Source organism: Mustela lutreola, chromosome 14, assembly GCF_030435805.1.
Source record: "Mustela lutreola isolate mMusLut2 chromosome 14, mMusLut2.pri, whole genome shotgun sequence".
NCBI classification, from domain to species: Eukaryota; Metazoa; Chordata; class Mammalia; order Carnivora; family Mustelidae; genus Mustela; species Mustela lutreola.
The window spans coordinates 35,207,969-35,235,340 of NC_081303.1; the positions used below are offsets into that span (position 1 = coordinate 35,207,969).

General features: G+C 35.5%; 1 protein-coding gene across 9 annotated transcripts in view; it reads right to left on the reverse strand.

The window, feature by feature from the left end:
- Positions 1-27,372, reverse strand: part of RABGAP1L (RAB GTPase activating protein 1 like) — a 776,623-nt gene that overhangs the window by 619,369 nt on the left and 129,882 nt on the right. For all 9 annotated transcript variants that reach the window (XM_059146060.1, XM_059146061.1, XM_059146062.1 and 6 more), the window contains exons 8-10: positions 24,635-24,701; positions 18,508-18,610; positions 15,676-15,842 (exon numbers count right to left, since the gene is read on the reverse strand). In XM_059146060.1, the coding sequence (XP_059002043.1) occupies positions 15,676-15,842; positions 18,508-18,610; positions 24,635-24,701 (337 nt within the window). The remainder of the gene's footprint in view (positions 1-15,675; positions 15,843-18,507; positions 18,611-24,634; positions 24,702-27,372) is intronic.

A 27,372-nucleotide genomic window follows, 5' to 3' on the forward strand; every position in this document is an offset into this window, starting at 1 on the left:
CTTAAGCCTTCCATCCCCCTAGCTTCTGGAACCCAAAATAAATTTCTCTCTTTCTCTTCTCCAAACACTTGTCACTTGAGTTACTGGCCTCTCTTGTGACAAGTTTGGGTTTGTTAAGCAACAGTGTTAGCAAACCCAGCCAGGTGCTATCCTACTGATTTGCCCAGCCTCCATGGGATTCCCTGGGACAACTGGCTGAGGCAGCATGCCAGAGCTCATCAGTTCATGCAGTGGACAATGTAGTGAGCTAAGCACTGACCCACTGCCTTCCTGAGTCAGTGGCTGTGACAGAATCTTAGGTAACACTTATTTCATGGTAGTAATTTTAAAACAGAAGCTAATAAAGTCAGCATCTACCTGCATATTCACGTGTGTCTATGTATGTGTTCTATGTGTTTCTATCTCTGGTAGGAATTAATTTGTAAAACAGCTCTATTTAGTTGGTTCAAAGGCAAGCACTTATAAGACCTGGTTATTCTAAAATGCAAGAAGATAGAAACTAACCCAAATGCTTTCCAAGTTCATATAATCTGGAAAAATACTTGATATAAAAGCTAGTTTGAAAAAGGGGACAGAAAATTTGAAGAAATAATAGCTAAAAACTTCCCAAGGAACCAGAAATCCAGAAACAGAAGGCACCAAAAGCCCCAAACAAAAGAAACCCAAGAAGATCACACCAGTAAACATAGTAATTAAAAAGGCAAAAATAAAGATAAAGAGAGATTTTTAGGGGCACCTGGATGGCTCAGTCAGCTGAGCACCCAGCTCATGCTTTCAGCTCAGGTCATGATCTCCTGGGTCATCAGGCTCCGTGCTCAGTGGGGCATTTGCTTGAGATTTTCTCCCTCCTTCTCCTTTTGTCCCTCCCCCGTCACTCGCAAACATGCTCTCTCTCTTTAAAATAAATAAATTTTAAAAGAAAAAAAATTAAAATCTTTCTCTTATTTAACTTAGTGAAGCTCCCCTCTACTTGCTAGATGGAATGAAGCCTGATTTATGAATCATTTAATAAAGCTAACTACATCTTCAAATCTAATGGCCTGAATTTTGTTTTTTAACAACAGACAGGCTAAAATATATTCTGCACTCAATTTCTGTTCAATTACAAATATAGATTTATAAAAAAGTATTTATAAAAAAATACAGATTTATAAAATAAATCTATAAATAAATATATATAAATATAAATAAAATAAATATATTTTATAAAATATAAAATAAATCTATAAAAGATTTATAAAAATATAGATTTATAAATAGAATATAGATTTATTAAAAAAATCTTTAAAAAAAAACTAACATATTTCCTCAAAGGGACTTTTTTTAAGCACCACATTGTGTCATTACACTACTGCGGTCCCTCCCTTTGCTAAACCCCACAGCATTCTATATATTATTTTCATTCAGTATTTATCATATTCTTCTTTGTAAAATGGTGATTTTTATACATTTTTATACATTTCCTTACTAATAGAAGGTGACACAGAGAACCTTTGGGAATAAGGATTAGATTTTTAACTATCTTATCCTCACCGTGAATACTACCACAGAGATCATAAATTAACTTTGAATTAATGATAGCAGTCATGGAATTATTTGTGGTAAAATCCTTTTATGTAGCTCACTAATTCAAATGTCACAGAACTTTAGAGAAGGAAAAAACCTCAGTAATTGTATTAATCTACAGTCTTATTTTATAACTAGGAAACCAAGGCTTACAGAGATAAAAGGACATCTAATAGGATTTTTTTAAATTACCTATTGAAAAAAAAATTAAAAATAAAAAAAAATTACCTATTGAGAACAAGCGTCACCTGACATATTTATTTCATATACAAATTCAAAACATATACTTTTTAATGTATTAAATTCAAAATACATGATACACAGTACATATCATGACCTGAGCCGAAGGCATCGGCTTAACCCACTGAGCCACCCAGGCGCCCCCACAGTACATATCTATACAGAAGTTAAGTGATTCCTTCCAATCAGATGTAAAATTCAGTATGTCCTTTTAGGCCAGATGCCCCAATAACTAAATATTACTTAATTTTTTTATTATTATTAGAATTTTTTAAATCTTTATAATAAGCAACATTTTTTCAGAAAATCTGTTCATCATGGTAATCAGATATGTTAATATAACTTAAATTATCTAAACCTTGCTAATTCTACAACATATGCTTCCTATCTCAAGAAATGCCAATCTGCATTAAAATATTGGTATGCTGGCCTCAAAATGTTCTGGATTTCCTAAACTAATCTAAGGTAAATAACATTTCTTAAGATTATCTTTAAAATTAGTATTATATAAGCATTTCTTTCTTCATAACATTGTTTTTTATCTATAATTGCCTCAAACTGTTCTTCCTAGTTTATCACACACAGCTCCCAAATAAGCAAGAATTCAAGAACCACCCCCTATGCGTTTTCACTGTGCTGACTCAACTGACCTCTGGCGAACTCAATTCTGTTTTATAATAACTTCATCTAATCATCAAATCTGCTCCTATTTTTTTTTCTGACACTCCCTCTCCTTGTAGATGTCTAATTATGAAATAAAAGATCACTGAGTTCACTGAAGTAAACGTTGCATTTTTCCAAGCTCTTAATTCCATATGCTTTCTTTTTTTTATACCTAGAATAACTCTGCTGTTACCAATTTTTACTACATTTTGGCAAAAGCACAAAGTAGAAAACATTTTTGTGAAGAGCAACATAACTAAGAATGTTACATGGCATTATTGGAAACAAAAGCAGTTGTCTCTGTTCATAGGAAATAATTTCATTTCAAAATGATGAACAAGTAGTATTTTCTAAGTAATAATCACAGTTTCAAACATAAGAATATTCTCTGAACCTAAAGACAGTGCATCTAAATAAGTAAAATTTTATTAGTAAATATCAATTACATTGCTACTTCCCATCACATCCAAGTAACTCTGTCACATTGCCCTTTAGGTGGTGATAAGCCTTTTGTTTGTTAAATTTTCAATGTACTCAAAGAACACAAATCTTTAGGTAGGAGTTATTTTTCACTCACAGGCCACTTGGTGGGAGTGCGTTGTTGAAGATTAGTTGACCACACAGTTGTGGGTCCAATTCTGGGTTCTTTATTATGTTCCACTGATATATGTATCTGTTTTTGCACTAGTACCATACCCTATTGATGCTTACAGCTTTGTACTGTAACTTGAAAAGTGGAATCTTGATGCCTCCAGTTTTCCCCTTCTTTTTCAAGATTGCTCTGGCTATTTAGGGTCTTCAGTGATTCCATACAAATTTTAGGATGGATTGTTCTAGTTCTGTGAAAAATGCTGGTGATATTTTGATAGGATTGCATTAAATGTGTAGACCACAATAAAGCCAATTAGATCTTCAAATTTTACTCTACTGTTTTTGAACAAGTTATGAGTATCTCCAATATAAGTTTTATTTTGGGGTATTTTAAAACTGTCATTTAAAAAATCATTTTGAATTAACATGATAAGCACATAGAATCTGAAGCAACAGAATGTTCCAAAATTCTAATTTTGCTTTCTGCTGTTTTAGAAGTCCTTCCATATGTTTAAAAAAAAAAAAAAAGAAGAAGAAGAAGAAGAAAAATATCAGGTGATGCATAATTTCCCTTTTAATTGAAATATAATTGGCATATAATGTTGTACAGGTATATGTGTTGATTTGATACATTTATACACTACAATATGATTACCATTGTAAAATCAGCTAACACCTCTATCTTGTCACATAGTTGTCACTTTTTCTGTGTGGCAAGAACAAAAGATTTAGTCTCTCAGCAACTTTAAAGTCTGTAATACAATACTGTTGATTATAATCAGTATGCTGTGCATTAGATCTCCAGGATTTTTTTTATCTACTACTTGCATTATGTACAAGTTTGTACATAATGCTTAACTATACCATCTCCGCCAAAAGAAACTAGTTTGCTTTGAAATTTATCTACGTCATTCTTCTAAATGTTGGCAATAATAAGTGTTCAGTGCCCTGTATTTTGATGAGATGCTCACTCAGCAGTATCACTAGGTGTAGCTTTCAATCCAGGAAAAAGAGACTGGATTTTCTCAAAACTCTAATTTTAGGGGCACCTGGGTGGCTCAGTGGGTTAAGTGTCTGACTTCAGCTCAGGTCATGATCTTAGGGTCCTGGGATAAAGAAGATGTGAGATATATATATGATGGAATATTACTCAGTTTTATAACTTTTCTCCCAAGAACTCTATCTCAATCAAGAGGATCAACAACTACCCAGTCACTTAGAAGTAATTCTAACCTGGGTGGCTCAGTTGGTTAAGTGTCCAGCTCTTTTTTTTTGAAGATTTTATTTATTTATTTGACAGAGAGATAGAGAGAGAGGGAACACAAGCAGGGGGAGTGGGAGAGGGTGAAGCAGGCTCTCTGCTGAGCAGAGAGCCCAATGCCAAGCCTGATCCCAGGACGTTGGGATCATAACCTGAGCTGAAGGCAGCTGCTTAACAACTGAGCCACCCAGGTGTCCAAGCATCCAGCTCTTGATTTTGGCTCAGGTCATGATCTTAGGGTGGCTAGACTGAGTCCCATATGGGGCCTCAAGCTCAGAATGGAGTCTGCTTGAGATTCTCTCTCCCTTTCCCAACTCACATACATGCTCACCTGCACTCTTTGTCTCAATAAATAAATAAAATCCTAAAAAAAGGAAAAAATCATAGCCTCCTTGTTTTCCCTCAATTCACCAAATGCTACCATCTTTACTCTATTGATGCCTCTCTAATTCCTCTGTTCAACAATCCTCACTTGACACTGCCTATCTTTAGGCCATCATAGCCTACTCACTTCATATCTACTGCCTCCAGTATCAACATCCTGTTCACTGTTGTCGGAGTGAACTCTCTCAACTACCAATCTACCGTCATTCACAGCTTTTAAAATCCTCCCAACCTGAGGAAAGTCTCTAAGTATCTAAGCAAGTATCTAATCACCTATTTAGAGTAAAGTGCACTGATGCTTCAGCAATATCTAATTTTCTACATCTCTTGAGCAGACCACCTTGCATCAGTTTTATGAATTTATGCAAATTATTTTCTCCAAATGAAATGCCCTTCTCTTTTTCTTTGTCATACTTCAAAAGCCTAACCTTTCCTACCCCAGTTATTCATTGTTTGATTGATTGATTCACTTACTTCAGGCTGATAGGACTCTGCGCAATGAGAATACAAAACAGAAGAAAGCAAGTAGTCAATTAGCATTAATAACAATAGTTAATATTTACTGAGTATTTGCCAGATGACAAGCACTATTCTAAAGGGCATTATGTGAACTGTTATTTATCTATCATAACAATTACGATACTGTGATATAATAAGACATATATTTCTTAATCCTGGCTCCTAAAAATGCTCCATGACTATAAAGGTGAAAGAAACATCTTTTGATATAATATTTGTTTTTTGTCATATAGGAAGAGCCCAGATGTCCATCAACAGATGGATAAAGAAAATGTGGTGAGTGTGTGTATTTTATGTACAATATGGAATATTACTCAGCCATCAAAGAGAATGAATCTTGCCATTTGCAATGATGTGGATGGAACTAGAGGGTATTATGCTAAGTGAAATAAGTCAGAGAAAGACAAATGGCATATGATTTCACTGATGTGTGGAATTTAAGAAAAAAAAAACAGATGAATATAGGGGAAGGGAAGGAAAAAATAAAGTAAGATGAAAATTGAGAGGAAGGCGAAGCATAAGAGATGCTGAACTCTAGAAAACAAACTGAGAGTTGCTGGAGGGGCGGTGGGTGGGGGAAAGGATCACTGGGTAATGGGCATTAAGGAGGGCATGTGACATCATGAGCACTGGGTATTATATGCAACTGATGAATTACTAAATTCTACCTGTGAAACTAATAAAAAAATTTTTTTTTTAATATTTGGATTTTGGGGAGCCTGGGTGGCTCAGTGGGTTAAAGTCTCTGCCTTCATGATCATGATCTCAGGGTCCTGGGATTAAGCCCCACATCGGGCTCTCTGATCCACGGAGAGCCTGTTTCCTCCTCTCTCTTTCTCTGCCTGCCTCTCTGCCTACTTGTGATCTCTGTCAAATAAATGAGTAAAATCTTTAAAAAAAAATTTTGGATTTTGTCCCATTTTCTGTAATAACTCCAGAGCAATAAAGGTAAAAGGAGCATCTTTTCCTAACATGTCCATTTCAACCACACTGGAATTTATGTTAATGAGGTGAGTTTTGGAAAACCCCTGAAGACTAGGGGGAAGAAAGGGCTGGATGTGATCAACAGTGGGATTAGACTTTCAAACTCACCCTCAGGAGAAAGGGGCTGATCAGTGATTTAATCACTAACGGTCAGTGATTTAATCAATCATGCCTATATAACAGAGCCTCCATAAACACCCATAAATAAAGGGACTAGTTCAAAAAAAGGGATTGGTGAACACGTGGAAGTGCTGGGAGGATGGTGGACTTGGAGAGGGCATGAAATCTCCACAATAAACAGCCCTTCCCCCATATCTTGCCCTATGCATCTCTTCCATCTGGCTGCTCCTGAGTTATAGTCTTTTTTTTTTTTTAAAGATTTTATTTATTTATTTGACAGAGAGAGAGCACAAGTAGACAGAGAGACAGGCAGAGAGAGAGAGAGAGGAAAGCATGCTCTCCACTCAGCAGAGAGCCCAATGCGGGACTCGATCCCAGGACCCTGAGATTATGACCTGAGCCGAAGGCAGCGGCTTAACCCACTGAGCCACCCAGGCGCCCCCTGAGTTATAGTCTTTAATAATAAAACAATAATGTAAGTAAACTGTTTTCTTGAGTTCAGCAAGCCATTCTAGCAAATTATCAAATACGAGGAGAGGAGCTGTGGGAACCTCCAATTTAAAGCCACTTAGTCAAAAGTAAATGTGTCAAACTGGACTTAAAATTGGTGTCTGAAGTTGGGGGTAGAGGGACTGAGCCCTTAACCTGTGGGGTCTGTGCTAACTCCAGGTAGTGTCATAACTGAATTTTAGGACACCCAGTTGGTATCCACAGAGCTGGCTGATTGACTGATATGGGAAAACACCCACCCATCTGTTGTTACAAGTGGTGTGAATCATAGTTAAAGAAAACAAAGTTTTCTTTCAACAACTCTATAAGGTGGTATAATAAAACTCCACATTTCAGAGATAAGGAGTATCTTGCCTAAGGTTAAACATGCAGGAAATGGTAAACTGAGATACAACCCCAGGAAAACTAAGCTCAGTCGAACGTGTCATTGGTGAACATGACTTCTACACTTTGCATATACTTCTACAGTCGCATGTATTACCTAGTGATATAATATTTTTACAACTACATTCTTACTTCTTAAGGACAGAGAACATATGTTAATTCATTCACATATCCCCAACATCTAGCACAGTGCTTATCACATTTTGCACTAAATAAATGTTTAATAAACTAAATTAAGCACTGAAAATCAGTTCTAAAATGAGTACTGGCATCTCAGAAAAACTATAAGATAAATTATACAGGTTTGGCCCTCTCTCCTGAATTTACTAACACTTGACACATCACTTGGGAATGCCCTCTTGACTTCTTAACCTAGTCCTCTAATAAAATCTAGCCTAAGGAAAGAGGGTTATTAAATTCATAAACAATGAATAAAATACGACTGGTAAAAGTTATTAAGGTCTATTTCCTGAGGATGCTGGCATTTTAACAGGTAGCAAATCTTTAAAGCAGTGGAATAGCATCAAATAGTAAGATACCAGATGTTCATTAGTATTAGAAAGGTTTTGGAGCAGGCGTTTTTTGGGCAACAGCTTCCAAATGATTCCATATAAGCAGTATGCTCTTTCCAGACCAGAATCATACATCACTTCATTTCAGCAGCTAAGAGCCTGTTTTCTTAGAGAGATAAAGTGCACTGCCCATGTTTCAAATGTTACAAATCTTTAGATCTTATTTCTAAACTCTTCACATATAATACTAATGTAATTAGTGATGTCAACAGCCAAAGACAATGCAAGTAAAGAAGACAAGTTGAAGTAAAATATAACAAAATGACGAGGACTCATAGAGAAAAGTTTTCACAGGAAAAAAAAATTCCCAATTTTAGTGTGATGACTAGCATATTTCCCCTTTCTCATAAACATTTCACAAGGGTAAGTTTTAGGGCCAAACTTCTTAGGTTTAATTCCTCATCTACCAACTATTAACCTTCCTGTGCCTAAATGCTTATCTGAAAAATGATGACAATAATGGCACGTACACCACAATGGTGGTACCAAGGATGACACACGTTAACACTTTTAAAATGCTTAGAACAGCATACTGCATGTAGTAATATAGTTGCTATCACCACTACTGCTTATAGTAATAGTCATGGAAGTAGTTGTTACTTTCAACAAGAATGGAGAAATCTCAATGAATATATGGATAACTAAGTAGACTTCACATAAAAATCCTTTCATAATCCTTAATATAATTGACATTTATAGAATACTCCACTCAGCAACTGCAGAATACACATTCCTTATAAGTATTCTTGGAACATTTACCAAGACGGACCATATACTAAGTCATAAAGTAAGGTTAAACAACTTAAAAGGATTCAAATGACACAGACTATGTTCTCTGATCAAAATGAAACAAAATTAGATTATCAGTAGCAGAAAGATACCTGGAAAAATCACAAATATTTGGAAATTAATCAATACACTTCTAAACAACCCATATCACAAAAGAAACAATACAGGATATGGAAAATATTTCAAATCAAATGAACATACAAAATATCAAGTCTTACGGTTGCAGCTAAAGCAGTAGTAACAGGTAAAGTTATAACCTTAAAAATGAAAAGGCTGGGGCGCTTGGGTGGTTCAATGGGTTAAAGCCTCTGCCTTCAACTCAGGTCATAATCCCAGGACCCTGGGATCAAGCCCGACATTGGGCTCTCTGCTCAGTGGGAAGCCTACTTACCCCCTCTCTATCTGCTTCCCTCTCTGCCTGCTTGTGATCTGTCTGTCAAATAAATAAATACAATCTTAAAAAAAAAAATGAAAAGACATCAAAAAAATTTTTTTAATCAGGGATCTAATCTTTACATTAAGAACTAGAAAAAGAAAAAAAGTTAAATCCAAAGCAGGAGGGGAAAAAAAGAAATAACAAAGAAAACAAAAGGAATGAACAGAAAACAACTGGGAAAACAGTGAATCGAAAACTGATTTTTTGAGAGAAGAATGTCAATAAAATTAATAAACCTCCAGTTAGGCTAATTTAAAAAAGAAGAAAGAATATATAAACTACCAATGTCAGAAATAAAAGAAGGTCCTACAAATCCTAGAGACATTAAAAAGAAAATAAGACAATATTTTAAGCAATATTCTTGATTAAACTGAAAATTTCTTGGAGATACAAATCACCACAACTCAAAAAGAAATAAAATAATAATAAACAAAGTAACACAGGATCTACTAAAGAAATTAAACTGATAACTAAAAGCCTTCCCACAAAGTAAGCTATAGGCCCAAATGGTTTCACTGGTGAATTCTACCCAACATTTAAGGAAAAAATAGCATAATCTTAAATTCTTTAAACAAATAGAAAATACAAATTCCAATGCATTTTGTGAGAACATTAAGCTACTACTAAAATCTGACAAAGACATTACAAGAAAACCACAGACCAATATTTCTCATGAAAATAGACATAAAAATCATTAACAAAGTATTACTAATTCAAATCTAGCTTTTATATAAAAAGATTATCATGACTAATATATAAAATGAATACCATCATGGTATTAGGATAACTGGGGCTTATCCTGAAGAATGCAAAGTTAGCTTAACATTCAAAGAATCAGTGTCATTCAGCATAATAATGGAGGAAAAAAGGAACAACTTCAATATATGCACACAAAAAAATATTTCATAAAACCCAACACTCAGCAAAACAAGAAAAAGAAAATAAAGCATTCAGATTAGAAAGAAAGATATAAACTGTCTTCATACACTGAGGACATCATAGTGTATATGAAAAACACCCAGGGATTTATAAAAACTAATAAACAAACTTAGCAAGATTGCAGAAAGTAAGGTCAATATACAAAAAGCAAATGTTTATATTCTAGCAATGAACAATCAAATACTTAAAATTACAAAATGTATCTTTTAGTCACATAAAAATATTAAATACTTGGAGACAAATGTAACAAAATATGAATAAAACCCATATACTAAAAGTGGCATAACACTGCTGAGAGGAATTAAAGAAAAGCTATATAGCTTGTGATATGCCATGTCCATTGACTGGAAGGCTTGACAGTGGGTTTTAAGTTTTTACTTTTAATCACCTGGTGCATATTATGTCAACTGTACTCCTTAATACCCAAAATGTATTTCACCCATCCTCTCATTTACCTTCCCTCTTGAAACCATCAATTTGCTCTCCAGAATTAAGAGTATGTTTCTTGTTTGTCTCACTCCCTCTCTCCTTTCTCTTTGTTCATTTGTTATGTTTCTTAAATTCCACATATAAGTGAAATCATATGGTATTTGTCTTTGACTTGTTTCACTTAGCATCATACTGTCTAGCTTCATCCATGTTGTTGCAAATGGCAAGATTTCATTCTATTCTATGGTTGAATAATATTCTACTGTATATATACCACCTCTTCTTTACCCGTTCCTTAGTTGATGGAAACTTGGGGCTGCTTCCACATTTTGGCTACTGCAAATAATCCTGCTGAAAACATAGGGGTGCCTGCATTCCCTCGAATTACTGTTTTTGTATTCTTTGGGTAAATACCCACTAGTGTGATTGCTGGATCATAGGGCAGTTCTATTTTTAACTTTTTGAAGAACCTCAATACCAGTTTGGATTCCTACCAACAGAAGAAGGAACCCTGTTACCTCCTTCTTCACATCCTTGTCAACAAATGTTTCCTATGTTGTTGACTTTAGCCATTCTGACAGGTGTACAGTGACATCTCATTGTAGTATGGACTTGCATTTCACGGATGATAAATGAGGATGAGCATCTTTTATGTGTATGTTGACCATCTGTATGTCTTCTCTGGAAAAATGTTTGTGTCCTCTGCACATTTTTAATTAAATTGGATTACTGGGGGGTGCTGACTTGTATCAGTTCTTTATATATTTTGGATACTAACCCCTTTGCAAGTAACTTCTTTCATTCCATAGGCTGCCTTTCAGTTTCACTGTTTCCTTCACTGAGCAGCAGCTTTATATTTTGATGCAGTCTCAATAATTTATTTTTGCTTGAGTTTCCCTTGCCTCAGGAATCTATCTAGAAAAAAGTTGCTACAGTCAATGTCAGAGACATTACTGCTTGTGTTCTCTTCTAGGATTTTTATTGTTTGACTTCTCACATTTAGGTCTTTAATCTATTTTGAATTTATTTTTTCTGTATGGTGTGAGAAAGTGGTCCAGTTTCACTCTTTTGCATATTGCTGTCCCAGTTTTCTCAACATTGTTTGTTGAAAAGATGGTCTTTTTCCCACTGGATATTCTTTCTGCTTTGTCAAAGATTAACTGACCTGTAATCATGGGTCTATTTCTGGGCTCTCTATTCTGATTCATTGACGTATGTTTGTTTTTGTGCTAGTACCATACTCCCTTGATCACTACAGTTTTGTAATAAAACTTGAAGTCTAGAATTTGATGTGTCCAGCTTCATTTTTCATTTTTTTTTAAAGATTTTATTTATTTATTTGAGAGAGAGAGAGAGTATGAGAAGGGGGAGGGTCAGAGGAAGAAGCAGACTCCCTGCCAAGCAGGGAGCCCGATGCAGGACTCGATCCCGGGACTCCAGGATCATGACCTGAGCCGAAGGCAGTCGCCCAACCAACTGAGCCACCCAGGCGCCCTCATTTTTCATTTTTAAGACTGATTTGCCTATTTGGGGTTTTTTTGTGTGTGTGTGGTTCCATACAAATTTTAGGATTGTTTATTCTAATTCAGTGAAAATGCTGGTGGTATTTTTGATAGGGATTGCATTATATATGTAGACTGCTTGGACAGTACAGACATTTTAACAATATCTGTTCTTCTGATCCCTACACATGAAATGTCTTTCCTTTTCTTTGTGTCATCTTCTGTTTTTGCCATCAGTGGTTTATAGTTTGCAGAGTATAGGACTTTCACCTCTTTGGTTAGGTTTATGGCTAAGTAACCTTTTGTTTTCGGTGCAATTTGTAAATGGGATTGTTTTCTTCATTTCTCTTTCTGCTGCTTTATTATTGGTATATAGAAAGGCAAGAGATTTCTGTACACTGGTTTTGTTTCCTGTGACTTTACCAAATTTATCAGTTTTAGCAGCTTTTGGTGGAGTCTTTCATATTTTCTATATAGAATATCATGTCATATATAAATAGTGAAAATTTTACTTCTTTCTTACTGATTTGGATGTCTTTTCTTTCTCTTGTCTGATTGCTGTGACTAGAACTTCCAATACAATGTTGAATAAAAGTGGTGAGAGTGAACATCCTTGTCTTGTTGCTGACCTTAGGGGAATGACTTTTGGTTTTTTCCCCACTAAGGATATTAGCTGTAGGCTTTGCATATATGGGAAAGGCTCAATGCTGTTAATATAGCAAGTCTTTCCAAAGTGATATATAGATATAAGGCAATCCCAATCAAAATTGGGATTGTTTTCTACAAATTGACAAATTATTTCTAAAATTCTGAAGAGAATACAAAAAATATGAGAGACAAAAAAAACTTTTGAAAAACTTCAGAAATCTTAGAACATCAGACTTTAAAAATTACTAAAAAGTTATAGTGGTCCATACTGTGGTATTGGTCTAAAAACAGACCTAAAGAGCAATGGAATAGAATACAGCAAATCCCATCTGGTTGGTTATTATGCCCCAGGAATCTGACCTAATCCGTTTGAGTAGAGAACTGGTTCTGGGGTTATTCAGCAAGTGCAGTCACCCAGAATCATTTACGTTAGGAATGGCCTGGGCCCAGAGATTCCAAGGTAACCTTGAACTGCATTAGATGCTCATGTAACTCCTTCTTTCTACCAAGGTTGTCTAGTCTAGACTAACATCTCCAAATTATTATCAACAGCCACAAAACAACCTAGTCTCTGAAATATTGAAAGAAAACTAGCTTAGCCCTCCTGCAGCATAGCATGACTTTCAGTAAGAAGTTACAGTTTCCATTCTTGCAATAATTATCCATATAAATTTTAATAATTCATTTAACTCTATAGATTTCAATTATTTTCCTCCTTTTCATTATTTCTGCTCAGGGCAGGTACGCCTTCAGTCTCCACAGCTTTCCACTCTTCTTCTTGAACACAGATTATACCACTAAAGTTAGAAACCACCTTCTTCGTATTTGATATTCACTTAAATCAGTCTCACAGTGCACTTGTCATGAGCTCCAGATGTTGTAAGCAAGTGCTGAATCACTGCACTGTACACCTGAAACTAGTATCACACTGTACATTAACTAACAGGAACTTAAATAACAACTTAAAACCATACCTGCATGGTAATGATATATAATTATCCATTTTATAAATCACTGAATCTTGTGTGCAAATATTTTGTTTAGGAATTTACATCTGAGTGCATGTGAGAGAGTTTACTGTGGTTTTTCCATTTTGTAGTTTCTCCGTCAGGTTTTCACGTCAATTTATTTTCTGGCCTGATAAAATGTGGTCAGGGAGTATTCCTTCCTTCTCTATTCTCAGGGGAAGCCTGTGTAGCTTGGTATGTGCATGTGTGTGTGCGTGTGTGTTTACATGTTTGTGTCTGTATTTCGTAAGTGTGTAGGTGTTTGAAGGCATTCAGACTGAGTTCACTTTGTAGGAAAAATTTTAATTGCATATTCAACATATTTTATACATATGGCAATTCAGATTTTCTATTTATCCCTACGTCCATCATTTAGATAAATTGTATTTTTGAGGATTTTGTCCATTTCATCTACATTTTCTAATATTGTGGCATAAAATTGTTCACAATAAAAAATTAACATAAAAAATACATCTGTCTCACATTTAGTAGAGCTGAATATTATACGTAAATCTTATTTAATCTTCTTAATCACATGAAATGACCTTGGGCGGTATTTTTAATATTTTACTACCTGCTACTCAGTCACTCAACATCAGTAGTTTTTAAAATATGAAAATACATTTAATTATAAAAATCTACTGTAATAGATATATTCTTGAAATGTATATAAATACATAAATCTTAGTACTCTTGTTTACCTTGCCATAAATGTGTGTGTGTATAGATATATAGATATAGTATACAGATATATAGATATGGGAAGATATATAGATAGATAGATATGGGAAGAAGCTAACTTTTTATCAGGTCTCAAGAAGGAAGAATTCACATCATAATTTATTAACGGTCACTGGGAAGAATGATGACCACTTTCTATACAGAGCCTTTATTTGCTCTCACACAACTCTGAATAATCCTTCAGTTCAAAATGAAAAGTGAATTCTTTGATAGAACAATTAAGCCACCAAAAAAGCAAAGAAAAGAAAGGAGGGAGGAAGGAAAATATTCCATAATAAAATATGCAAAGATACTTAAGAGGCTAATATTTTGAATACTGTTCATATATTCTTCCTTAGAATATGCTACAAAAAAAAGAAATAATCCAAATAGCAATAAAAGTTGTATCAAACCATCACTCTGATAATTTTATGAAAGCCAAAAAACACAGTAATTCAAAATATGTAGTATATGAAGCCTAACTGAGCAATGACTTTGTTTTTTATATGAAAATGGGTAAGCAGCTTCTTTATCTGTTCACTGTGCTGGTACTTGCTTTTACCACATTACATTTCACATATTGCAGCCTATCCACCAGCAAGCATGACTAAATTTGGGAAATGGCAGTACTAAATAGTATATAAAGGATTTCCATTACTCAAATAGAGCATTTTACCCTCATTTCACAAAACACACCCTATTACGATCCAAATTATTTTTCACTAGTACCGTCTTCCTTCACTACAAAACAAAAATTATGTATTTTTACCTACTAACATTGCCTAATTTGGGGATGTCAGAGAAACTCCACTTTTGTTAATTAAGTATTAAAATACTTTTATGATCTTACTGATAAGTCACATAATGTATTCATATAATATCTTGGTAGAAATAACTATGAAAATTAATCCCAGGTGTTACTTGGAAATTTTTTTCATTATAACTTTATAAAGATATGCTATTTCTGTGCCCTGTCTTTTTGGTTCTAAATAAATATATATAAAAGGATGTTGTTTTATACATATAAATCAGTATTTCTCTTAAGTATGTGGATACTTCACAGATATATAGTACAAGTTTCTAGTGAAAAGAGTACATACTTATTAAACAGAGCTGGGTTTTTTTTAATTTACATGACCTAGATGTAGATTTTTCAAATATTCTATTGGTTGACTCTATCACTTGATTATTTGATAAGTTTTTGTCACTTTTTATCACTACTTAAGAAATTATCTTGGTGTTAAAAAAGAATAGAAAATGTGTTATGGTGGGTACTGTGAAATGTGTAACCTGATGATTCACAGACCTTTACCCCTGGGGCTAATAATACATTATATATTAATAAAAATAATTTTTTAAAAATAGAAAATATATATATAGGTTATTACAAGTAAAGAAAAAAAGACCCTACCTGTTTCAACCTCATGAAGAAAGTCTCCGTGAAAGTCTTCCTGCTGAAATACCAAAACCGCTCATTCGCAGGGTACACACGTACTACTGTCTCCAGAAGGAAGCGCACAGGTTCCACGACCTCTGTGACGACCATATCCACTGCCACTGTCATGTACACTCGCTTATCTGTGGCAGAAATTTACTGTATGTCATGCTGGCTTTGTTGTTAAGTTTTCCCAAGAAGGTTCTTTCCAATCAGATTGTCACTTTCTGTGTTTAATTGTAAATGTTATATTATAGCTTTGATTAAATAGATGACCACATTCTCCAAGTATGTTTCTCAATACTCATGACCCTATCTAAATCAATGGTCAAAATCACCTCTGAAAACTTAATTTTCCTTCCCCGGATCAGGTTCTTAATATAAAAATTAGGTAAAATAGTCAGAATATCTTTTAAACTAAAACTATCTTTCCAATTTCCCAGAATGCCTCTAGAAATTTATAGGATTTGTCCTTTTATCTTATAAAAAGGGATAGAAGAAATTATTCACTTTGGTGAGTTGCATGGAAAGAACTGTCAAATGAGAAGAGACTCTCAACCTTCACTATATTGTTTGTATTGGAACAGGCTATTTAATGAATATTTAAATGTTGTGTGATTTAAGGGAAGTCCCTGGAGATCCGTCGGAATCCTCGTTCTCCCCTCAACACATGCTCAAGAAAGTCACTAAGGCTCTGATGAAATAGTTCTGTACAGTTACAGATCCGTATCAGAGCCTGGCAAGTAGTTTTAGGCACGAGTATAGTGCTATCAGTCAAAATTTCAGTTATTATTTAAAGTGTTTACTTGGCCACAGCCTTCCTTTAATAAGAATCTAGAATCTTCTGGGCTAGTGTCTATTGGTTTTCTTTAGTTTCAACATGATAGGTTGAAATATGGGTTTTATTTTATTTACCCTGCTTGAGATTCAGTGGGCAGGGGAGTGGTTCTTTTTTTTTCTTTCTTTCTTTTTTTTTTTTTCTTAAGTAGGCTCCATGTCCAAAATGGGGCTTGAACTCTTGACCCTGAGAATAAGAGTCTCACCCTCTGACTGAGCCATCCAGGCACCCCTCATTGGGTTTTTCAGTCTCTGATTTGGCTAATCAATATCGTTATTTCTTTGTTACTTTTGAAATATTTTTTTTAAATATTTTATTTATTTATTTGACAGAGAGAGAGAGATCACAAGTAGGGAGAGAGGCAGTCAGAGAGGGGGGGGGGAAGCAGCTGAAGGCAGAAGCTTAACCCACTGAGTCACCCAGGTGCCCCACTTCTGAAGTATTTTTAAAATTCACTTTGTCCAGCATTTTTAGTTCTCAGTTAAAGTTCAAATAAGCCCATCATTAGAAGAAACCTTCAACAATGTTTTTTTTTAAAAAAAATACAACATTTATACACATCAACTGTACTTCTATTAATATCAAATTCAACAAAAAATGATTACATTCTTTCTAAATAAATTCTACCTGCCAATTCAAGAGAAACAAGGATTCTCTAGACATTGTACTTGCCCTGGCAGGCCTTAAAAGTCTAAGGGGAGTACCTCAAAGTTTAAGAGACAATAACACAAAACATAAAACAGAATACACAACTTGGCAATTTAGTAAAAAGATCCAAGACATTTCATCTCTAGAACTTCAACTTCCTCTGTAAAAAATCAAACTCTGATTCATAAATCCTCTGAGTAATTTATAATCTCAAGGATATCATTTGGAAATTTTAGAAATCAGGTATTTTTTCTGCCTTATGAAATAATTTTACATTTAAAATATATTATGTTGGGGCGCCTCGGTGGCTCAGTTGTTAAGCATCTGCCTTTGGCTCAGGTCATGATCCCAGGGTCCGGGATCGAGTCCCACGTTGGGCTCCCTGCTCAGCGGAGAGCCTGGTTCTCCCTCTCCCTCTCCCACTGCTTGTGTTTCCTCTCTTGCTGTGTGTCTCTGTCAAGTAAATAAAATCTTTTTTAAAATAAAATAAAGTACATTATCTTTCGAGTAAGAATATTTTTTAAGACTTACTCATTTGAGAGAGAGAGCACACACATGCATGTGCACACACGAGGGGGAGGAGAGGCAAAGGGAGAAAATCCGAAGCAAGCTTCCCCTGAGATTGGAGCCCCACACAGGTTTGATCTCATAACCCAGGAGATCATGACCTCAAAAGAACCAAGAGCTGACCACCCAACCAAGCCCACCCAGGCACCCCAAGAATATTATTTTAATATAATATTATAGAAAGTTTATTTTAATAGAGGAAATAAAGTTTAAAGTACATAATCCCTTAATAGAAGACCAAACAGGAGCACCTGGGTGGGACAGTTGTTTGTGTCTGTCATTGCCCTCAAATAATTCTATGATAACATATGAAACACAAACACCAAATACTTTCTACGTAATCTAATAAAACTAATTCACATACCTTTGAGGTAGATTCGTTTGAATAGTGGACGTTTTCCCCATAAATGCATAAAGTATTAAAAAACTTTAAAATCTAGGGGCGCCTGGGTGGCTCAGTGGGTTAAAGCCTTTGCCTTCGGGCAAAGGGTCCTGGGATCAAGCCCCGCATCGGCTCTCTGCTCGGCGGGGACCCTGCTTCCCTTCCTCTCTCTCTGCCTGCCTCTCTGCCTACTTGTGATCTCTGTCTGTCAAATAAATAAAATCTCTCAAGAAAAAAAAAAAAAACTTTAAAATCTAAATGAGAATAACTTCACTTTAAATAAGCACTAGAATTTCAAAAAATGCAGCGAAACAACATTGACCATAACATAAAATTTAAAGCAAGTAATAATGAATCCTCTGAGAAAATTTACCTTTTGGGGTTTCTTCATTAAGTGCCAGAAATATTGGTATATTGGGGTTCCACATGCCAGTAATAACGTAAGCCCTCCCATCATAGCTCTTGCCCATGGATTCCTGGAAAAGTTCAGAGAGAAATCACTGAGAATATAAATATCAAGAAAATCAACATTTTAAGTTATATCTTACTTTAAGCAATCAAATTTATTAAAATTTGGACTTACAATCAAATGGGATTTTGGGGGGTAAAATTTTTGTCACCCTATGAAATTAAATTTTCTTACAGCTTTCCTCAGAGTTTCTATTTAGATGCCATACCTCTTGGCTAAAAGAAGGTACACCTTTATATGCTGACTCACAAAAGCAAATTGGTATGAAGTTATATTTAGGTTTATCTTAGGATGCTTGTCAAAATTTCACATATTTAAAGCATATGAGTATGTCTAGTTTCTATTACAACTATAGAATAGATCTCACTGAAGATATTTTAACTGAACTAATAGCTAATCAAAGGAAAAGCAGTTAGTATTTTACTGCCATTTTAATTTATAATATATTCTTAAAATATTCATTTATTTTATCACAACACCTCTCAAATTTGAAACTTTTCGATCATCTATGTATGTGTACACTTTCTTACGATCAGTAATCAATGCTAGGAGACTAATAAAGGTTTGTAGTCAACACCCAAGTTGACCGTTTCCCTTTGACCTTTTTACTTGCTCCCCCCCTTCCCTTCTGTCCTCCCCTTCTTCATCTCCTCCACCCCTTAAGGTGTCCACCAGCGCACTCCTGACTCTGCTGAAGCAGCCAGCAGCTCCCACAGTGAAAGCAGGATCCCATACAGCTATGTGTATGTATTGCTGAGGCGGGGGGGCAGTTAGAGGTGTTCCCATGGGAGAACAGCACACAGCATACAAGCATGCGCACATGCAAGAGAGTGCTGTCTACAGTACTTTAAATTCTCTGTAGCCATTTCCTCATATTATGAAAAGAGTGATGAAAGGGTCAGACGAAAACAAAGAGAAAGCGTTTTTTTTCAATTTTACCCCCACACAGATGCTGGTGATTACAATGTCTATTTTCCTAGTGTATTGGTGGTCAGCTTGAGTGTAGGAACCCTGAGTTCTGGAGATAAAGTACACTCAAGGCCGTGGAAAGGACACTCACACAGCACCTTCACCACATTCATATATTCATCTTCATTCTCGGTCTCCCTCTGTCTCTCCATGCCTTCCTCTCTCCCTCCCTCCCTATGCTTAATCCTCTCTACCTATCTCTTAATCCTCTCTACCTATCTAGACCCCCATTCAGATCGAGAATCTGGCCTTCCAAAAAGCCCAACCCATTTCTGGAAAGAGCTGTGCTGTGCTTGAGTCCAAAAAGATAGCTAGCCCAATCAAAATATTTCTTCCAATCGACAAATACAAAGCAAAATGGGCAGTTAGCAGTGGAGCTGTAAGATTTTAAGAAATCAGGCCCTGACAGGTCACACATCAAATGAAGTGACAAGGTAACAGAAATTGTAAAGTAGGAATCACTATATAAAAAGCAGCAGAGTACTAGGAAACTGCTAATTGGTAAGAGAGAAATGGAGAAAACAAAAAATTCATTAAAAATAATCCTGGAGTCCAGATACAAAGGCACATACTGGGAGGCAGGAAGAAGGGAGGAAGAGTGAGGAACAAAGAGAGAAGAGCAGAGATGGGCAGGGAGGGAGAGAGGAGGAAAGGTAGGAAAAGGCGAAAGGAGAAAGGGAAGGTGAAGGAAGGAAAGAGAGAGATGGGGAAGGAGGTACAGAAAGAGGGGGGCAGAGCACCAGAGGCAGGAGCAGGGGTGGAAAAAGAGCAGGAGCCCAACCTATAAAGAGACTCAAAGAAAGATTAAGCCTCTGCGGGGAGGTGAGGCAGACAGAAGAGTCTAGATAGCAGGGTTCCATACCATTTCATGAAGATCAATAACCTCTCCTGTCTCTAAGGTGCTCTAAGTGCATCTTTGTCCCTTGTAACCATAAGAGCCTAATTCAACAACCATAGCTTTATGTCTTTGTAGTCCTCACACCACCACAATAACACTGTCTTATACTTCAAAAGCCCTCAATACAAGTTTCTCCTCATCAAGTATGGCACTTTTGTTTCTGAACTAGACATTTCCATTATACAGACTGGCTTGCTCCCAATCTCTTATAAAGATACTTCTTGGGGCTCCTGGGTGGCTCAGTCAGTTGAGTGTCTGACTCTCTTGGGGTCTGTGGGATCAAGCCCCAAGTCAGGCTCATACTCAGAGGAGAGCCTGCTTGAGGATTTCTCTCCCTCTGCCTCTGTCCCTCCCCTGCTCACTCTACCTTTAACTCTCTCTCTAAAATAAATACATCTTTAAAAAGAGAGAGAGAGAGAGAGATACTTCTTCAATTATCTTTGCTGAAGAGTTCCTCCTGACTCTTCTGCGCCTACCACAAGCAGGGCTGACAAAATCAGGAACAGCAGGTAAGGGACATCTGGACAACAAGTCTCTGTTCAAACTAGGCCAGGATGGAACCACTAGATGCCCTCCTCTTAGGAAAATAAATTAGGAAATACAGACAGAATGTGGCAGTTTGCAGTGGGAACATGGGCAGAAAAGCCATGAGGGAGAGGCCAGGGAATCACAGAGTAAGCCACAGATGAACTATTGTCAAGTAATGAGCAAGCTTAAGCTATGAGGTCAAGTAGGCAGATGGTGGGGTAAAGCAGACACATGGTGCTGAAAAGACATAACACACAGAAAAAGTAAAAAAAAAAAGTAAGTTCAGGCTAATCCACCCATTCTTTAAGCAAATGCAAGTTTACTCTAAGTTGTGGTCTTTGTCTGTAAGTATCCAGCAGAGAAAACAAAACTAAATAATTCTGACTCTAGAGAACTAACAAGCTAATGTTTTCCAAAAACCAGTTGGTGACCCATTTGTGGATCCTAAAATCAACTTAGTACATTATGACAAGACTTTTTAATTAAGTAGAAGAAAAAAATAGCAGAGTTCCTTACACGTGTAAGGGGTAAGAACTGTTTCATGAAAATCTTATTGCTTTTTACACATACAGATTATGAGCTTACTGGATTACAGTGTAATCGTGTATATTTAACTGTGAGACCAGCTACTAGTCTAGTGTCAATAAATGGATAATTGTAAAGATCCATAAACTATCTGAGGCGTTTCTAGGACTTTTAAATTGCATTCCAGTTCCAAGAAACCTGCCTCTACTGAGTTTTCAGCTCTTGGTACCTTGCTGTTAGGCTTTCTCTAGTTTCATATAGGGAAGCAAACTTTACCACACAAAATCCGTCTCTTTGGCATGTGGGTTATTTTTACGCTGCTTATTAAAAAAAAAAAAAAAAAAATGCTGAGGAAGAACCTTTTACCTCCCCCTTAGGGTCACCCTAGATAACTACAGTATAAAATAAAGTAGGTGAGGTAGTCAGGGAGAAAATGGGCAGTCTGTTTGTTAAAATTCCTATGTCCCATTGTTTCTGAGTGGTCTCACAAACACGTTTGCCAAACATTTACTTTTTTCATTTTCTTTGAATTATCTTCCTTCCCTTGAAGTCCTCAACTTCTAACCCTTCTCCTTAGCTTAGAATGGCATATAAGCCTCGTTGTCTGACTGCCTACAGGCATCATATTCTTATGGAGCACCCATACATATGTAATTAAATTCAGTTTTCTCCTGATAATCTGTCTCTTGTCAATTTAATTCCTAGACCAGCCATAAGAACCTTGAAGGGTAAAGGAAAATCTTTCCTCACCAACAGTATTGAAAATATTCTCACTACTAGAAGAAAACTGAATCTCTTATTTGTATCTCCCAAAACCCAATTTTATTTATAGAAGACTTTGTTTATATACTGTATATAATACTGTGTTTATTTTGTTTATATACTCTCTCTCTCTCTATATATATATATATATGAGTAATCTAGCTGTTTGACTAGAAAATTAGTTTCACTTATAAATTGGACTTTCTCTTTCATGTAGATCTTATACTAAATTAAATGTATAAATTTATAAAAGGTCTCAATTCGGGGTGCCTGGGTGGCCCAGTGGGTTAAAGCTTCTGTCTTCAGCTCAGGTCATGGTCCTGGGGTCCTGGGATTGAGCCCCAACATCGGACTCTCTGCTCAGCGGGGAGCCTGCGTCTTCCTCTCTCTCTCTCTGCCTGCCTCCCTGCCTACTTGAGATCTCTGTCAAATAAATACATACAATCTTTTTTAAAAAGTCTCAATTCATGTTACTAGAAAATATTCAAAGGGAAGAAAAGTCAGCATTGTTTAAAAATTATTCAAGATAAACAGAAAAGTCTCACAAATTCTAAAATTAAACATAATTGCAGGATTTTCCAAAATTTATCAGAATCAAGTGTAAGAAAGCGAAATTTGTCTTCTAAGTATTCACATATTTGAATGAGTCAGAAGAATATCTTGCTCTAGAGGACTGAACTAAAACTAATTAGGCAAAGATATAAGGAATATGATTTCAGATGATTATAAGGAAATAACTTTGTAGTAACCAGAATTGTCCCATAGTCTTCATTATAAGTAATAAGTTCCTTTTTATGAAATGTAGTCTAGCCAAAGCTCAATAACCATGTATTAAAGATAGCACAAAGATCAATAACAAATCACAATTCTTGATAATTGCAGAAACAAACCCTCCCACTTCTACCAACTATTTGTTGAACAGAAGCTTCAGTGCTGACCAGCCCTTTGATTTCAATATGGACTCTTCAAAGAGGAGAACTGCTCTTCAAGTAAGACACTCAAGAACAAGGGGCCTCAGAAGTTCATGCCAATCTGTAACTCTATAATCTGCATTCAGGTTTTATTTTTAAAAAATCTCTGCCATGGTTTCACCTTAATCTTTTAAACTCTGAAAAACTCTAAGACCTAGGAACCTGTGTTATTAACTACCTCCTCATGGAATTTTCAGGACTCCAAAATGCTATGGCTTGCCTTAGGTAAAACCACCTGTATTACTGATATGTTGTAAAGAGGGATGGAAGAGAGGTGGCCCAATAGCTAATTCGTTTCACATTCAGTGTAACTTTTCGTGAAATGCTTCCTCTAGATCTCTGTGGCTCATTGTATCAACGCTAGGAGAGCACTTAACCCACTGCCATAGTTACATACTTAAGAGATCTGTTTTTTTTTATCAAAAAATCTATAAACCCACAGATGCTAAGAGCTATGTTTTACCATATCTGTAAACCCAGCACTCCCCACAATGCCTGGCTCACAGTTATGAGCTTATGGCTGAATAAACCATTTTCCAGTAGCACCACTAGAAAATCAATGTGACATCAGCATGATATAACCTGAAGAAAAAGTTGATAGAATTGGTGCTATTTAATTGACATTTTCAACACTCAGCTGAAAAGATTAAAAATGTAGGGCTTGCTGTCACTAAATATAAAAATCCCAGTTAAGTCACTTTATATTTTACTATTTCATAGTTACTTGAAACTCTAAAATGACCTTCCTACAACATTTCTAAATCACAAAGTAAATATATTCATTAAGTGCAATATAGAAGGTATTTCTGTTTAAAAGTTAAGATAGTTTGCTATTTTTACATAAAATAACCAACTCTCAAATACATATTAACCTTTAAGAAAATTATTTAAATAAATACCACTCCTACAGTAAATATACTTTGCTAAGGACAGGTAATAAAGGAGCATAAATTCAGAAAGAGAAATGTTTTAAAGAAAACAAAAGCATTCATTACAGTACTCAAATTAATAACAGTGCATTAAAATAAATGAAAGGCACCGTATTCACTCTGGATGTGCCTGTTATAATCATGTACTTGTTATTTTTGGCTCAAAGAAAAGACATCTTCCTAAGAACCCAGAGAGATGAATAAATGGACATTGCCACAACACTGTCCTTTAATTTGCTTTCAATTTGCATATGAGTTTTTGGTAACAATTTTTCTAAATATCTCCCTCATAAGTAACTTTAAGTTTGAGTTTCCAAAATTATTACTACCATACAGATGAAAGTTAGAAACAATTTTGACAATATGACAAATTTTAAAATAGAAAATACTTCTAAAATATAAATTAACTATCATCTATACTTGGTTAATGTGCTTAAGGTTATCATTACCATATCCAGTAAATGCATGTCACTGTTCTTCACGTTTCGACCTGGGCTTAATAACATTCCAAAACATCTGAAAACATTGGGGGGAAAAAAAGGACAAATAAGGTATCAAGAATATACAGAAGCCCAGTGAGCAAAAAGCCTTTTTATAATAACTATACAATCTGACCTCTGTACTTACAAATAACTTTGGTTTTTTAAAAGAAACACCACAAAAAATAATTAAGATACATAATAAAACAGCATAGAAATAAGTTATTTAAATTCCCAAATCTTTATTTCTGCATGTAAAAGATTACCAATGATCAAAAACTATAATAAAAATGGCCACAAACTACTGACTGAAACAAAATACAGTAGTTAAATATGAACTTGTTTCTAGATAGAAATGAAGCTTTATTTGCCTTAGAGTTATTTCAAACCTATAAGCCAAAATCAACTAACCCAATTAAATAGTAAAGGAGATTTAAAAAAATAACAAAACTGTGCTCACTCTTTGTATCAAGCCAGATTAACAGAAACAATTACCCTGGCCTTCAACACTCATTTTTCACTGAGTAGCCTGTTAATATTTATTATACCCTAACTTTGAAAAAAAAGTTATATGAAACTCATTACTAAATGTGCCATTATATTAGTGAAGATATTATCCAACATACTATACATAGGAATAACTACTTACTTTGTTCTGTGCTTCCTGATGCTACAGAAGCTTTAGGAATCCCATCGACTACATTCCTTATGACTTTATTTGTGAAGGATTTTCGTAAGGTTTAAATTCAGCTAAATCCAATATTTTTATATGTGTTAGATTATTATTAATTCTGCTTGTTAGTAAGAAAAGCAGAATCTAGAGAAACCCAACAACTTACTCAAATTCTCTTGCCTCTTAAATAACTCTTGTAAATCTAGAGACAATCTGATCTGACCTCTGTATCCCTCTGCCAACAACGCATACCCTCACTTACTAGAGTGTTTTTACTGTAGTTTTCCAACATTTAAAAGTATGCTATGGAATATTTCACACAGCAGTAGAGAATGTAAATAAGTAAATTCTGTTAATATTTTTTAAATTTCAAAATACTGACAACTGACATGTGACTACATAATCTGATCCTTGTTATTTTCCAAAGGTTTACTTTTTTAGTAGTACATCTTGTTCTTCCATGAACAAGGTAAGACCTATCCCAATATGAGTCTAGTAAGTGGTAAAGCAATATATACTTCCTGTTAGTATTTGAGGATACTCAAACGCACGAGGATCTCTTTTGGCATCCAAATACAAGAGAGTAGATGAAAAGATAAGGTCACCGAGATCTGAAGATAACTTTCCAAACATATTACTATACCACTGAACAAAATGTAATATATACTGCCATACACTATTATCTATACGCTGCTATAATCTCCCAATGAACTCCTATAATAAACACCGCAAATTAAGTGTTAATTATGCAATTCATTGTACTCTCTCTTCTATCATTGCCTTAAATACTTGCTAAGCAAGAATAAAAAGTGAGGGGCACCTGGGTGGCTTAGTGGGTTGGGCCCCTGCCTTCGGCTCAGGTCATGATCTCAGGGTCCTGGAATTAAGCCCCGTATTGGTCTCTCTGCTCAGTGGGGAATATGCTTCTCCCTCTACCTGCCTCTCTGCCTACTTGTGATCTCTGTCAAATAAATAAATAAAATCTTAAAAAAAAAAAAAAGAATAAAAAGTGAATTCTTTTTTCAGATAAGAAATTTGGTCCCTCCAACTAAAAGGTCAGGTCAGTGAGGACAGAAGACTTCTCTCACATTCGCTTCATGTTTTGATTTGGCTTGTATCTCTCACGGTTTTTTGGGTTTTTTTGTTTTTTTTAAAGAACAATTTTCTATATTATAGAATTTTTAAGTTTCAAAACTATTATGTACTTACTGTAAAAAAGTTAATGGATACCAAAATGGAAAAAGAAAACATAAATTTATCCTTTTCTCTCTAATATCAGCCCCCTTAAAAATGAACATTAACAATTTAGTATGCATCCTCCCTACATTTCTTTTTGTTCTTGAAGACTTAAAAGATTTTTACCGTTTTGTTTGCCAAGCACTTGCAGGCAAATAATGAAATTGGTACAATTTTATATTTTTTTAATATTCCCATGTTAAACTCTATTGCAAAAAGAGTCTTGGAGGTTTAGGTTTTCCTTAAATGGCAACAGCTATCACTTTATTTTGATGATCTTTGATGTGGTGATCTTTTCCTGGGTTATAAATAAAAAATCCTGCCAACCAGCGCAACTGGCTGGCTCAGTCAATTAAGCATAATGAACTCCTCTTGATTTTGGCTCAGGTCATGATTTCAGGGTTGTGAGATCAAGACCACATTCAGCACAGCATCTGCTTGTCCATCTCCCTTCCCCTCTCTTCCTTCCCTCACCCCCAGCTGTGCGCTCTCTTCTCTTTCTCAAACAAATAAAAATGAACACTTTTTTTAGATTTTATTTATTTATTTATTTGTTTGTTTATTTGAAAGAGAGGTAGAGACAGGGAGAGAGGGAACACAAGCAAGAGGAGTGGGAGAGGGAGACATAGGCTTCCTGCTAAGCAGGGACCCCAATTCGGGGCTTGATCCCAGGACCTCAGGATCATGACCCAAGCCGAAGGCAGACACCCAGTGACTGAGTCACCCAGGCGTCCCCAAAATAAACTCTTTAAAAAAAAAATCCTGCAACCAACCAGTAGTGTGACCTTGGAGAAAGGAC